The following is a 14,034-nucleotide window of genomic DNA, read 5'->3' as shown; positions in this document are numbered from 1 at the left end:
AAATCTTAAGCAGCAAACAAACAAACAGAATAACAGACCAATAAGATATTAAAATATATAGCACTGTATGTATCTTGACTGTAAGTTTATTGAGACTAACTAGTGATAGAAAGAAATGAGTCTTGGAAAGAAAGGAGAGGCGAGCAGTTAGAAAAGAGAAGACAGTATTAGGATAGAATCTGTATGTGTCTTTTCTCAAATTTGTTCTCTCACCTGGAGACTTTGACATCCACTTCATGTTTTTTTTTTTTTTAAGATTTATTTATGTAAGCACTGGGTACAGTCAGAAGCGCGAGAGGGTGAGAGAATTCACCAGAGACAGAGCGGGAAACGGAACAGGCAGAATGACTGAATTATACTGCTGAGGGGAGCAGCAGGCAGCAGGAGAGGTCTGCACGCCATGTGGGACCCTCGCCGGTGGCCAGGGATCGAACCGGTGCTGCAGTGGCTGCAGGCAGTTTCGCAGCCCATTGCTCAACCGCTGTGCCACCAGGGGAGGCCCAACATCCACTTCATGTTTGATGTTCTGCTGACTCTGTTTCTGAGATGTGGGAGGGAGTGTGGGAGGGGCCTGTCATCTACTCACTGGATTAAGAGCCATTTAATCAGTCAGATACCTAGATACCTTAAAGAGTCAGTGCTGAAGCTGTGGATTTAGTTTCCACTCCATTCTGGGTTCTTTTTGTTTTTTTAATTTATTTATTTATGCATATAAAATCTTGGGTGCAGACCAGAGATGTGATGCTTGAGAGGATTTACCAGAAACAGAGAGGGGAGCAGAATAGGCAGATATACTGAAATACACTGCTGAGGGGAGCAGCAGGCAAGACAGGAGAGGTCTGCTGTGCCATGTGGGAAACTCCCTGGCCAGGAATCGAACTTGTGCTGCAGAGGCTGCGGATAGCTTCATAGGTTGGGTCTTAACCCCTTGTGTCACCAGGGAGGCCCCATCCTAGGTTCTTTTAATCATTCTTAAGTTTGTTTGCAGAAGATTGATCTGCTTTGGAAAAATCTAAACAGAATATTACAATTTTACTAGATCTTCTTACACACTTGCCCAGGTTATCTGTTCTCAGTGCCTTCTGCATCTGCTATAAGAATCTGGAGGAGTATAGGGGCAGGGGATCAGACAGCATAAGGGGTATCTCATTAATAGAAATAAAGAACTAGAAGTCTAAAGCTATCACACTGTCCCAAATTAGTGAAAAATGTAGAACACTGTCCTTCCTTTTTATTCTTCTTTCCCAGCTACCACTCCAAGTATTTGGGACTGTGATGGTCTGTTATCAAGCCAAGAACAGTTCTAGTATTGAACAGTTCTGACATTTTAGCATGAATGAATTCACAGGCCAGTGCTGCATCCTGGGAATTAATGCATATTCGTTTACCTCTCACTTTTAGCTCATTTTCTTCTGCCCTTTCACATATTGTTACACTCATAGTAAAAATGGGCACGATGAGGATTGGAAGAGCATGGCAGTCACACTGCTATTAAGTGGCATAGCCAAAGACATAGCTTTTGGCCTGTTAGGTGACTAGACTCTCTGGCCTATCTCAGTCATACAGTCAGAGTTGTTAGTGTTCCTAGGATTTTTAAGGTATAATATCTCTCTCCTCTCCCTCTCTTCACCCCATCTCATGCTCTTTCTCTTCCTCCCCCCGTTTCTTCCTGCCTACCTCTTTCCCTCTCTCCCAACCTTTTTTCCTCTCAGAATAATCTATTAGAATCTGCCTCAAAATCATTGTGGACTAAAATTAAATTGCCAAACTAATTTTTTCGGAATAAAGGACTAAATGCAATATGGAACTCCAAATAGGTGACATTTGTGGGGTGATTAAACTAGATATTTTATTTATGATTTTTTTTAATTAAAATATCCTGTTAAATTACATATTTGATTATGGCAGAAGTTAAATTGTTCCCAGAAGTCAAATTGTCCCCAATGCACTTAGTAATATAGTCTGTATCCTTCTTTCTGTTCAAGAGTATTTTAGTATTGTCTTCTGACAGTTGTTCTATGTATGATACTTTTAATGTCATCCTCTGTTAACAATCATATTATAAAAAAAAACTGATGGGTCCTTAATGTGCTTATATTTGTTGACTTGCTTTTACTGTCTCTTTGCTTTTATGATTTTATATTGTCACCTAGTGGTCAAAAGCTTCAGTGCATGTTTGCAAGTTTAGTGGAAGCAAGTTCTAAGAAAACATGGCATTTCCTCCTTTACCTTTTGTTTGTTGTTCTTTTGTGTAGGGCAAATTCAACATTTATTATTGCTTTAGTAGCTTATGGCTATACCACAACAGTCACTGATTTAAGAGGTTCTATGTTGTCGCTAAATTTAAACAAAATATTTTCAATTAATATCTTGGTAGTCTCTTAGCAGTTATATTTTAAGGAATTTCAACATTCCACACAAAATATATTCCCTGCATGTTTAATAAACTTTACATTTGTAGTATACTGTGTGGTTTATATTGCTGCTTGTTTGTAAAATATTCCTTATACCACAGCTTTACCCTGTAATTATATACATTTTTGAAATTGTTATAATTTTGATAAAATTCTTTATCAAAATTTCTAAAAATGTTTTTCTCATTAGTTTTTAAAATATAAATACTTCATATAGGTCTTAAATATTTAAAAAAATCTTTTGTATTTCTCATCAGAAAAGGTATGCTGGAAAAATACTCTTGCTATTTTTAGTCAGTCAAATATGTATGTTATTAGATATTTAATGGAAATCATCTTTTAATTAAGCAAGCTAAGTATGAGCTTTGTGTATTTAGAAATATGTGACTAAAGGGGGGCGGGAGGGGAGGGATTGGGGTCAGAATGGGGGGGTTGCAATTGTATTATAAAAAAAAAAAAAGAAATATGTGACTATAAAGTACTCTGATCTGGGAAGCATAATAATAATCTAATTTTTCCCCTTCTTTGTGGGCTAGAAAATGAAGCATGTTTCTTGAACTGTGACCTATAATTTTACTAGATCCAGTCGTGCATATTTTAGTGCATATTTGCCTTCTTCACAATAAGAGTTCATTTGAATAGAGAGAACAAAGCTGCATAGTCTTTCTTCGAACAGTTTTCCTTAATAATTTGGAACATGAAAGCATTGGCAGAAGAAAAGATTTATGAATTCTGTATATGCTATGGATAGAGGATACAGGAAGTTCTTCAGTGGATTCCTGTTATACACAAGCTGTAGCTCATTGTAGGTTAATTTCTCATTTCTCTATTGTGTTCTTATCTTGACATTCTCTTAGGAGGTGGAAACCATCCACTGCTGGTACCCTATGATACATTAACAGCCAAAGAGAAAGCCAAGGATAGAGAAAAAGCTCAGGACATTCTCAAGTTCTTGCAGATCAATGGATATGCTGTATCCAGGTAAAAGCATACCTGTTCCATGTATATATTCCTTTTATTGACAGAACATTTAAACATCCCCATCAGATCTAATGCTGAAAATGTGTTTAATGACCTTTCTGAATCATAGAGCTACTATATAGTATGTCCAAAATACACACTGCAGAAACATTAATGTCCTTAACTGTTGGCCACCCAAGTTCCTTTTCTGTTTATGTTAAATTCCCATTCATCATTTAGGTAAAATCCCTAAATGACACTGTTTTTCTAAAGGCAACATTTTATTGCTTAGTAGAAGAGATACTTCTGGTTTGTATTAGATCCAAAATAGTTCTTATAAATCTCATTTTTGTCTTAAGGTACAAGAATATTTAGATAACATTCAAAATTTATTTGTATGTATGTATAAATAAAGTTTTACTTTCTTCTACAATAGTCTTTGTAGAACTTGATTTCCATATTTCATTTTTGCTGTTATAGAGGATTCAAGGACCTAGAATTGGATACACCTTCCATTGAAAAACGATTCGCCTATAGTTTCCTTCAGCAACTCATTCGCTATGTGGATGAAGCCCATCAGTATATACTGGAGTTTGGTAGGTACTACAGTCCTATTACTAACAACTCAAAAGTTTTGTTATTTTTAATGTTTATAACTTCAAGGTATAGAATAGCACAGACTACTGGACTGTTTGTGGCCTATTACTATTACGTTGTCTTTGCACTCTAAAACTAACGAGAATCTAAAAGTCAATAGTCAAACACACCTATAGGGCCTGGTAAATTCTGACAATTAAAAAAAATAAGAATTTTTCCTCTTACGTTTATTGGCATTGATTTTTAATTTTGAAAGGTACATTTGAAGGACATCAAACCTAAAACTTTATGGATTCCTAAATTTTCTAAACCATGTGATGGCCTTGAGAGTAGCTTTTGCAGGGACACACATTTCTTCTTGACTATCTGCAATGCAGAATACTTCATTATTCTATTTAAATGAATAACCTCCATTCCATCTGGCCCAGTGGCACATAAGTTTTAAAAGAACTCCTTACTTTAAACCTTAGTTTCAGAACAAATCATCAAGCCACCTCTCACTTTTGCTGTCTTTTTAGCCTTTTCAGTATCATTGAATTAAAATTCAAATTGTTAATTACTCACCTTCATGTCAGATATAAGGAATTAGAGTTTGGTGCCTTTTGAGTAACAGTGTGCTTTTCTGTTGGTTATCTTTTTATTTTCATTTCTACTCTTAAAAAGTTTTGTTTCTGTTTTAATTCTCATTCTTTCTATTTTTCAACACCTGTCCTCAGTGCCTCTAGTCATAGATCTTTTAACAATACATCATTAAAAGACCCTTCTTACCAAGGGTTCTTCCTGCTGTTTTCTTTTCTTTCTTTCTTTTTTTTTTTTGTTTTGTTTTGTTTTGTGGGAACCTCTCTGGCGGCCAGGGAAGGAACAGGCCTTGTAAAGGCTGTGGGCAGCCTCCCAGCCCAGCACTCAACTGCTGCGCCACCAGGGGAGGCCCTGTTTTCTTATTAGTTTTTGGTACAGCATCAGAGTCAAATTCATAATTATTTGATTGCTATTATTTTCTTGTTTCTGGTCTCATAAATGTGATTAAAGATTTTCTAGCCGCATATCCTCTTTTTTCAGCTTGCCTCATTATCTATTGTCCAAGTGCTGTATTTTCACTCTCTTATTAACCACCTTTTTCACAATATGCTAACTAATTTATAATATATAATCTCTTTGTAACTCATACTTTAAAAATATGATTTATGAGTCATTCTGATTATCAGCCAAACAAGTCTCAATTAATGAAATTTGATCAAAGAACAAAAAATGAGACCATGTGAATTTTTGGAGCTTTATGCACAAACTAAACATAGAAGCTTCTGATCCTCATTTTAAGTAGCTGAATGAATAGCAATTCTGGAATTCCATCTTCATTTTGGCAACAGATTGAAAAGGGAAGAGAAGAGTAATCATTTGGCAAAAGGGAAAAAAATTTGCATTCCCCCCTATTTTTTTAGCTCCCTATTATGTCCATATCATTGCAATTAGTATAGTTTATAATTACTTCTCCTATGCACCTGAAGCATCCTGTATAAGCCTGAAGGAGGCAATGGAGACCACCTTTAGGATAAATGCTTTTCTTAGGTCAGACAACTCTTCCTTGAAAAAATTTTCTAAACCTCAGGGAAAACTTTTGTATTATTGCTTTGGTTATGGAAATTACCTTTTGACATAGCTGTACTTCTTTATTTTTAACAGAATGTTCATTTTTCAACCTAATATTACAATTGTGGTTCTCCCTCTTGTCAGAGTTGTAGGCTTTGTGCAATTTTTCTGTTGGTATATTAATATCGGAAGTTTTACATTTCAGCCATATCAAGAAGTAATAATTTTTATTCAAAGCCAGTATTGCAATCTAGCCAATTATGTTTACTAGGTTAACACACACTTTTCTTACTCTATTGAGTTTCTTTATTATTGAAAGAAGTGGGATTTTTACTTTCTTTCAATTCCCCCCTAACACAAAAACATCAGTAAGTTCTCAAAGCAATAATAATTTATTTGCATATACTCATAACCATGTATATCGGCTGTCCTCAACAGATTTTCTTTAAATATTTGGATTTGGGTATTTTTAAGTTTTTTTTTTTTTTATTATACTGCCAAAGTAAACCTTAACGTTTTTGATTGTTTTTTTATCTTCAGTTTAGTTGGATAACAGAATTACCATGTGTTCTTAACTTAACATTTTGTGTGACTATCTTGTAGTGTTTAAAGTACATTATATACCTATAAACTCTTCTTATCTACAGATGGTGGCAGCAGAAGCAAAGGAGAACATTTCCCTTATGAACAAGAAATCAAGTTCTTTGCTAAAGTACAGTATACAATCCATCATGTTATTACTTCATGTTTCTTGACAAAATGCACTCTTTAGATCTTTGCCTCTTTTTAAAATGTACTTGTCTGAAAACATGAATTCTACTCTAAGTAAATATTCTGTGCATGAAAATAACTGCATGAACATGTAGAATAAATTTGCTCCCTACGTATTTTCTTGGTCATATTTTAACTCATTGTGCTATCCTTACCAAATTTCTCAAGTGATTTCCTTTTATATGAAGTTTGATTCAGAGTTTTCTTTTCCTGGCTTTATCAACTGAGATAGAAGGAAAATATATACTTGTTAACATTTGTGCATTTTTATGATTTAAAAAATGTACATGAACATTTTGTTCATAAAAAGGATTACCTTTACTTAATTTGTAATTGGGTATATTATAAAACCATTACTATAGACTCTTTATTGTGGGGACTTAGTCCTACTTATTTTACAGATGAAAAAGCTAAGGCTAAGAGGATAAATTATTCATATATAAAGTATAACCTATTATTATTCCATTTAATTACTTATCAAAAATCTGTTGTATGACTGGAATATTCATAGCTCATTTTAGCCAATAAGAGTAGAACATAAAGAGTTGCTACGAGTCCATACTGGGTTAATTTCTTCATTCACTATTTTCTATGTGCGTAGTCTGAGTCAAGCATTAGACTATTTCCCAGGAATTGATTATCATAAAGACAGAATGCCCTTGGGAAGCTTTTTTACAATATATTTCAAGTAACCTGACGAACCGATGATTTCTTCCATGCTCTTTCAGAGTATTTGCAATTGATATAAGGCCATTTGCAAAATTGCATGTTATTTTGATAATATTTGGCTTCTATTACGTTTTTAGAATTGTGATCATTACTGTAAGGGAGATGTGTCTTTTTATTCTGCTCAGTATAACATTTAAAATCTTTATCAATCATCTGAAATTCGTTCTGGCCAGCACATTGCTTCTTATCTTTTCTACTAGGATGTAATCCACCTTAATATAACCAATTATCAAAACTGCTGAACTGATGGCCTGTAATCATGCATTTAAAATACATTTTTATATTTTACATTTAAAATACATTTGCTTTGCTCCTCATGATTTTGTTGGCAAGTAGTTATCATAGAGGCCACAAGAGGGCAATAATGGCATGTATATAAAATAAATATAAGTATTAACGTATATTTAATACATATATTTAATCTATATAGTTAACCTATATATTATATTTATATAATATATATTTAATCTGTATTTATAGATATATATATAATATATATTATATTGTACATAATTAATAATAATGTAAATGATGTTATAAGAGTGGAGACATGGAGGTTCTATCTTGTTGAGGTCAATGAAGGGTTATCTAATAAAGTGCCACAAAGTCACATTGTAGGAAGAGTGGAGAGAATAAGTTACAGGACTGGGAAAAGCATTTCAGATGACAAATTCACAGCCTTTGTAGGAATGGACAGGTTGAGGAGGAGGAATTGAGTGACGGCCAATAGGATTAGTGTACACAAATGGGAGGTGGACTTTGAGAGAGACCAGGTAAGAAGAGTATTGTGGGGGTAGGTAAGAAGTGGCCTTATGACTTTGAGTTAGTCACTTATTTCTATACCTCAATTTAACATCCAAAAAGAAGGGATGATGACAGCTACCATACGAAGTAAAACTAGGCTAAATGCAATGATAGTATGTTAGTTACAATCTTCAGACAGAATCAGACAAAGTAGAGAATAAATTGTGATTCATTGATTGTTTTTTTTAACCTGTTGAGTGCCAAACTATATTATGTGAAAATGTTAAGGATATTTTATTTTGAGAAAACAAGAGAATGATTCCAAGCTGTTGAAAATTGAGTGGGTTCCCCATAACTGTACCTTGCACCCACTACCCATGCATGTACACACACAGGTCCATGTGTACACATGTTCAAGAACTCGAGATAGCACAGTGAGGTTGAAGAGAATCTGCTCAGGTGGTGCTGTCTCGCATGGCTATGATATTGTGAGGAGAGTTGCATGTGCCCAGAACTCTGGCAGCTCCAAAGCCTCAGGACTCATCATCCCCCCCAAAAGAGTCCAATAGTAGAAATGTTTTCTTTTCCTTTCTTTCAGGTGGTCCTTCCTTTAATTGATCAGTATTTCAAAAACCATCGTCTATACTTCTTATCTGCAGCAAGCAGACCTCTCTGTTCTGGAGGACATGCATCAAACAAAGAGAAAGAAATGGTTACTAGGTAAATAGCCATAAAAAATGGACTGTTGTTTGAGCTAAGTTTTATATTTGAGAAAGAACATCTCAGTACTGGTTACTCATCTCTCCTCTGTCTTCTTGGACTCAAACACTGTGAGGACAAGTTAATACTTGTGTTTTAGATGCTGAGTTCTTATTTTTGGCTGCTGAATGTAATCCTCAATAGAAAGAATAAAATACCCAGCACAGCATTGACAAGTAGAGCTTGGAAGTGCATCACTATATTAGTATTTTTGATAAATATGCTTTTCATGTTAATACCTTTAACTTTTCTTCAAATCTAGTATTTTTGCCAGCCTTTATTTTTCAGGAAGGCAAAACTCCATTTATTGCAATGATAATTTTATTTTTTTTTAATGTAGTGTCTGATTTTGTAAGAAAGTGAGGTAAAATATATATTCTTCTGAAGATTTATCCTCACACCATTCAAGTTAGCATATTAACAATATTCTTCATAGAGTTGTGATTTTGCTAGTGGTTTCAAGTGTGATTCCTCAAAATTCTGCCAAATTTAGTGTACATGAGAATATTGAGCAAGTCTACATCTGTATTAAACATTGCATAGGTGTCCATGTTTAGAGTATATTTGAAAAAAGTTCTATAAAAGTAGGTGACTTATATAAAGAAAATGCAGGCTTATCTTGGATTTAAATTTAAAGATACCCTGGATAAAAGTAGAGTATCAACCTACTGGACAGAATAAAATGAGACTGAATACAGACTGTCCCCAGAAGGTAAAGAAAAAATAAAATTCTTGCATTGCATAACCTTGGGAGTAGGGTGTTATGCTCATTTCTTTACTCAGATTTATTGTCCATTTTACTATCTAGTAAGTAATCTGTTGTGTGATGCAGGGTTGCAGCAGCATTAAAAATGCCCTCAAATTAATCATCTTCCTACGAGGATGAACAATTGATTATAGTTGAAATAACACAGCATTCATCCCAGGGACATACCTTGTTTCCACAAGTTGTGAAGTCAGAAGGAAAAATAAAGGAAGTACTTTGCAAGATATGATCCGCATTCCCCTCACCTTGGCATGGCCACTCATTTACAGTGCTCTTCTCTGCTTCATAGTCCAGTGACCCATGGACAGTAGCTAGACAAGACTGAGCAGCATGGAACCAAGTCTACCATGAAGTCTCCTAGTTCCCTCTGGGTCTATACTAACCTTCTGTCACAAAAGCTTTGTTCCCAGAAGGTGTTGTTAATTTACATGTCATGCAATTACACAAATAAAGAGAAAATACAAGTAGAGAATGTAGGAAAACAACAAAAAATAGTATGCAAATTTTGCTCTCCCCCCTGTTCTCTATTATCTTTTGTTAGCTCCATTCAATTTTCATCTTATTCTGAAAATTCTGTTCTGACCACAAAGGTAATTAATTTTCCTTTTGAAAATGTGTCCCTTAAGGAAAAAATCAGATGAACATCACTATTCTGTACTAGCTTTAGCTGATGTATTTTGAGGCCTCAGCTACATTTCTCTAATAATACTGTTCTAGATGTTTTTAACAATTTCATCAATTTTTCTTCCCCTCATGTAAAGAAGGTTGGTAAATTTTACTTCTCCCATTAGCACTTTCAAAAAGGGAACATATGCCAGTAAAAATTCCAACACATGGGAATGAGACACATCATAATAGAAGTATCACATTTCACCACATATTTTAGTGCCAAATACAAGTAAAATTTAACTTCAGAGAGAATAATTCAGGGATGAAAAAATTAACAAAAAATGATAATTAAATAATGGCACATGTGCATACAAAATGCTGTTTAGTCATAAAAATAATGGATACAGATATAAAAGCTTAGGAAAATGACCAGTTAACCTAAAATATATGTTCAAATAGTATTGAAATTAAAAAAAATTGTATGTGTAGGAAAATAGTGGTAGGTAATAAACTTAATTTTAATAGTTGTTTCCTGTGGGTAGTGAATTATAGAATTTATTCTTACTGTTTGAAGTATTTTCCAGGTTTGTTAGTGAAAAAAATCTTACTTTTACAATTATAAAAATATGTTCTGAAACAACCAACATCACTATTACACTAGCAAAAACCAGCTAAATCATTTGTTTGACATGTTGACACTTAATCACTGAAATTTACAAATGTCTGATGCCTTACCACTTCAGTTAAATATTATCTCAGTGAAGAAAATTGGCAAAAAATGAAATAACATTGGTAAAAATATGTCCTGCTACATTTATATGCAAGCATAACTTAATACAAATGATGAACATTGCAAATAATAGTTTCAATTTGTATTCTTGTGGCTGCAGGTATGTGGATGTAAGCTAACATCTCCACAATTAAGACAGCCATTTTCATTAGACATTTAGACACTTTCTGACCCTAGAAATATCTAGAAGTATTATGTTTAGAGCATTTATTGTGTCTAAAACCAGTATTATCATGTCTGTGAAGATGAGTAAGATATGTTCTCTACACTCCAAGAATGTACTGGAAAAGAGCTAATTACATTATTATAAATGTAATTCTAATAGAAGAAAGCCAAACAGTGTTCTGGGATTCAAAACACAGTAAGGCTTCATTGGATGGGTGTAGCTGTGCTCGAGATTTTTGTAACTCATGACATTCAATGTTGAACTTACAGAATATGTAGGTCATAGATTTAAAAAGGGGAACAAGTTTTAGATACAGATAGTGGAAATACAGTGAGGAACCTGATAATTTATGGGAGATGGCAATTATGTAAATTCATTATAGAATTTTCTAATTGATATTAACTGTCAGACTATGTCAAAATGTTTCTTTAAATATTTTAGTTAATTTTTTAACGTCATTCATAGCACTAAGAGGCCATTGAAGCTTTTTAAATAGAACAATGATTAGACTGTCCTTAAGAAGTCTGACAGCCAAAAAACGGTTGATGAGAAGAAGGTTGCTGGAAGCCATGCAGGTACTTGGAGGTTTTTGTGGCATACTGGGCTGTTGGAACGGTAGTGATAACTCAGATAGGTGGCGCTATCATGGTTCATTCAGCAAATATTTTTGAATGCCTTCAATGTACAAAATGCTGTGCTAGGTTGGAGGATAAACACACATACAAAACACAAATTCCTAACTTGGATGAACTTAGAAATACAGCCGAGTAGAGGCATTCATATAGAGCTAACAATTTAATGTATTGTACTGAGTGGCAGAGGAGACACTGTAAAGATGTAAGTGGTGAGAGGGGTAGATTAGAGAAATGTGGAGGAGAGAAAAATCAACATCTTGGCAGGAGGCATATGGTAATAGAAGGGAGGAGGTATTAGAAGGGAGAGTTCAATGCCAAGTTGTGGGGCTAATATTGATGTCACCAGCAAAATCATGAAATTTCTGAAGAATTAGTTTTGAGAAAAGATTGCATTTGATTGGGTGTTCATTTAAGTAATGTACTAGCAGCTCATTCAGCTGGAAATATTGGGCAGAAAGTTGGGAAATATTTGTTTGGTATTTGTTATTGGTATTTGTAGAGGTCTGGATACCAAAACTTATAAAATTATTGCATTTGGAGGGCTTTTAGAAGGGGGTCTTTGAGGAACAGAGTAATTAGAGAGTAGGGGTAGATGTTCCTGTACAATAGAGTTCAGAGTTTTGTAGATCTAAGTAGTCAGTCAGTGATGCTTAGTCCCGGAGAGAGCTCTCCAAGGCAGAGGCTGAAAAGGAAGTTATTAGATTTGTTGATGAGGGGTTTTGAGAACTTCAAGGGAGTGTTTCAGTAGAGCAGTGAGGTAAAAAAGCAAAATTACAAGTCAATCAGGAAGTATAATGCATTAATAATTCTTAAGAATGTCAGTAATGAAGGGATTTTAGAGAAAGGGGTAACAGTATCAGGGAAACTACTTTTAGAAAATCTATAGACCAAAGCTTATAATAATCAAACCTTTGCATCTGTATAGAAATTACACCCTGCCAGTGACTGGCACAGGAGAGGAAGGATTTATATTTTTTCTTTTATTGAGGACCTAGTTTCTTATGCATCCATGAGCCTCTCTAATAGTTCATCTGTTACTAATTAGGTGCAACTCAGGTTAGGAAGTGGCTAATATTGTGAGAAGTCCTTTTTCTCTGATATTCTCAGGCATTAAATGTAATGCAATGGAATGCTATACAGAGCAATTCTGTTTTCCATCAAAGCAACATATCCTAGGTCAGAACTAATTGGGTGAAAGCATAATCTTAGCATAATAAATATAATATCATCCCAGAATGTTTTACCTGGAATACTAGAGCGTATTGATTAGGAAGAGGTAAAAGATATCAGTTAAAGTGATTGGAAGACAAGGATCCAAAATATGTACAATTCCAAGATGTAATCACTCTTTAGATGGAGACAGATCTTTGTTGAATTTGCATGCATAAAACTCAGTAGATCAGGGCACCTGGAGAAAGTTGTTCTTTTATTGTCTTTTTCTGTTTAACAGAAAGCAGACAGATGAATAATGCAACTCACGAGTACAATGTCAGTCTTACATGCAATAGCTACTTGAAAAGATCATTGTTATAAAAACTTTTAGCACTGAAAAGAGATTTCCTGAGGGTTCAAATTCACTTAGATATTTGTGGGTGAATGTTTTATTGGAAATGCTATTTTCATCAATAAATTATTCCACATTTGTTCTGAAGTAAGATACGGTCAAAAAGAGATCAGTATCACAAGTATTATCTGTCTCCTTTCTTCTGTTCTGCCATGAGTAGTTACCTTCATTTTATCCCATGACATAGTCTGTTTCTCCAGTCCTGGCAAGTGTACATCAGCACACTTCTGGAAATGGGAAAGCTTTCTAAGGGAGGATGGGGCAGTCAGCATAAAGCTGTAGATGTTATTGGGGAAATCAAGCTGAGTCTGGGTGGCGCTATACAAATGGATTTTCAAAGTTAGAACTTTGGAAATTTTTGGCTATGCAGAACCGATGCTCTCTGAGAGTTCAGAAGATGTGGGTATATGTGAAAAAATGTTGGTTGTAATATGGGAGGTTACGTGTCATGGTTGAGATTTGCAAATAAGCAACCAGAAGAGAATCTCTTTCAGTTGGGATTGGGAATGTGAAGGAACGCTGGGTGTTAAGAAAGTCTCTTTGGAATAAACACATCCTGAGTTGAATCCTGAGGGATGACTAGTAGGGAATGTAGCATAGAGGTGAGTAAAGGGTATTTCTCAAAAGGGGGACCAGCAAGGAACCCATCAGACTGAGGCTGGGTCACAAGATAGGTCTAGTAGGTATTGCCCAGTTCCTGGGGTCAGATGAGAGTTAGTGCATAGCAGTGCTGCCATGCTGAATCAAGGCCCCTGCCCTCCCCATTACTTGGATTCTCCCATTACCAATCACCAGGAAGGGCACAAATACCAAGGGACTTGCTCTGGAGGAGTTAAGAAAATGCTCAACCCATGCATTAGCATTAAGATGTCTTTCTTTAAGTGATCACACTGTAATGTTTTTCTTTGAGTGATTATGAGTTGTTCAAAGACTGTCTTCTACC

General features: G+C 34.9%; 1 protein-coding gene across 1 annotated transcript in view; it reads left to right on the top strand.

The window, feature by feature from the left end:
- RYR2 (ryanodine receptor 2) overlaps positions 1-14,034 on the top strand; it is a 697,569-nt gene that overhangs the window by 546,854 nt on the left and 136,681 nt on the right. Inside the window, exons 58-61 of the mRNA XM_054694896.1 lie at positions 3,272-3,395; positions 3,855-3,970; positions 6,206-6,270; positions 8,401-8,522. Coding sequence (XP_054550871.1) covers positions 3,272-3,395; positions 3,855-3,970; positions 6,206-6,270; positions 8,401-8,522 — 427 coding nt within the window. The remainder of the gene's footprint in view (positions 1-3,271; positions 3,396-3,854; positions 3,971-6,205; positions 6,271-8,400; positions 8,523-14,034) is intronic.

This window comes from Talpa occidentalis, unplaced genomic scaffold, assembly GCF_014898055.3.
Source record: "Talpa occidentalis isolate TD23 unplaced genomic scaffold, MPIMG_talOcc4v2.1 talOcc4.14, whole genome shotgun sequence".
NCBI classification, from domain to species: Eukaryota; Metazoa; Chordata; class Mammalia; order Eulipotyphla; family Talpidae; genus Talpa; species Talpa occidentalis.
This window is presented reverse-complemented; position numbering and strand designations above follow the sequence as displayed.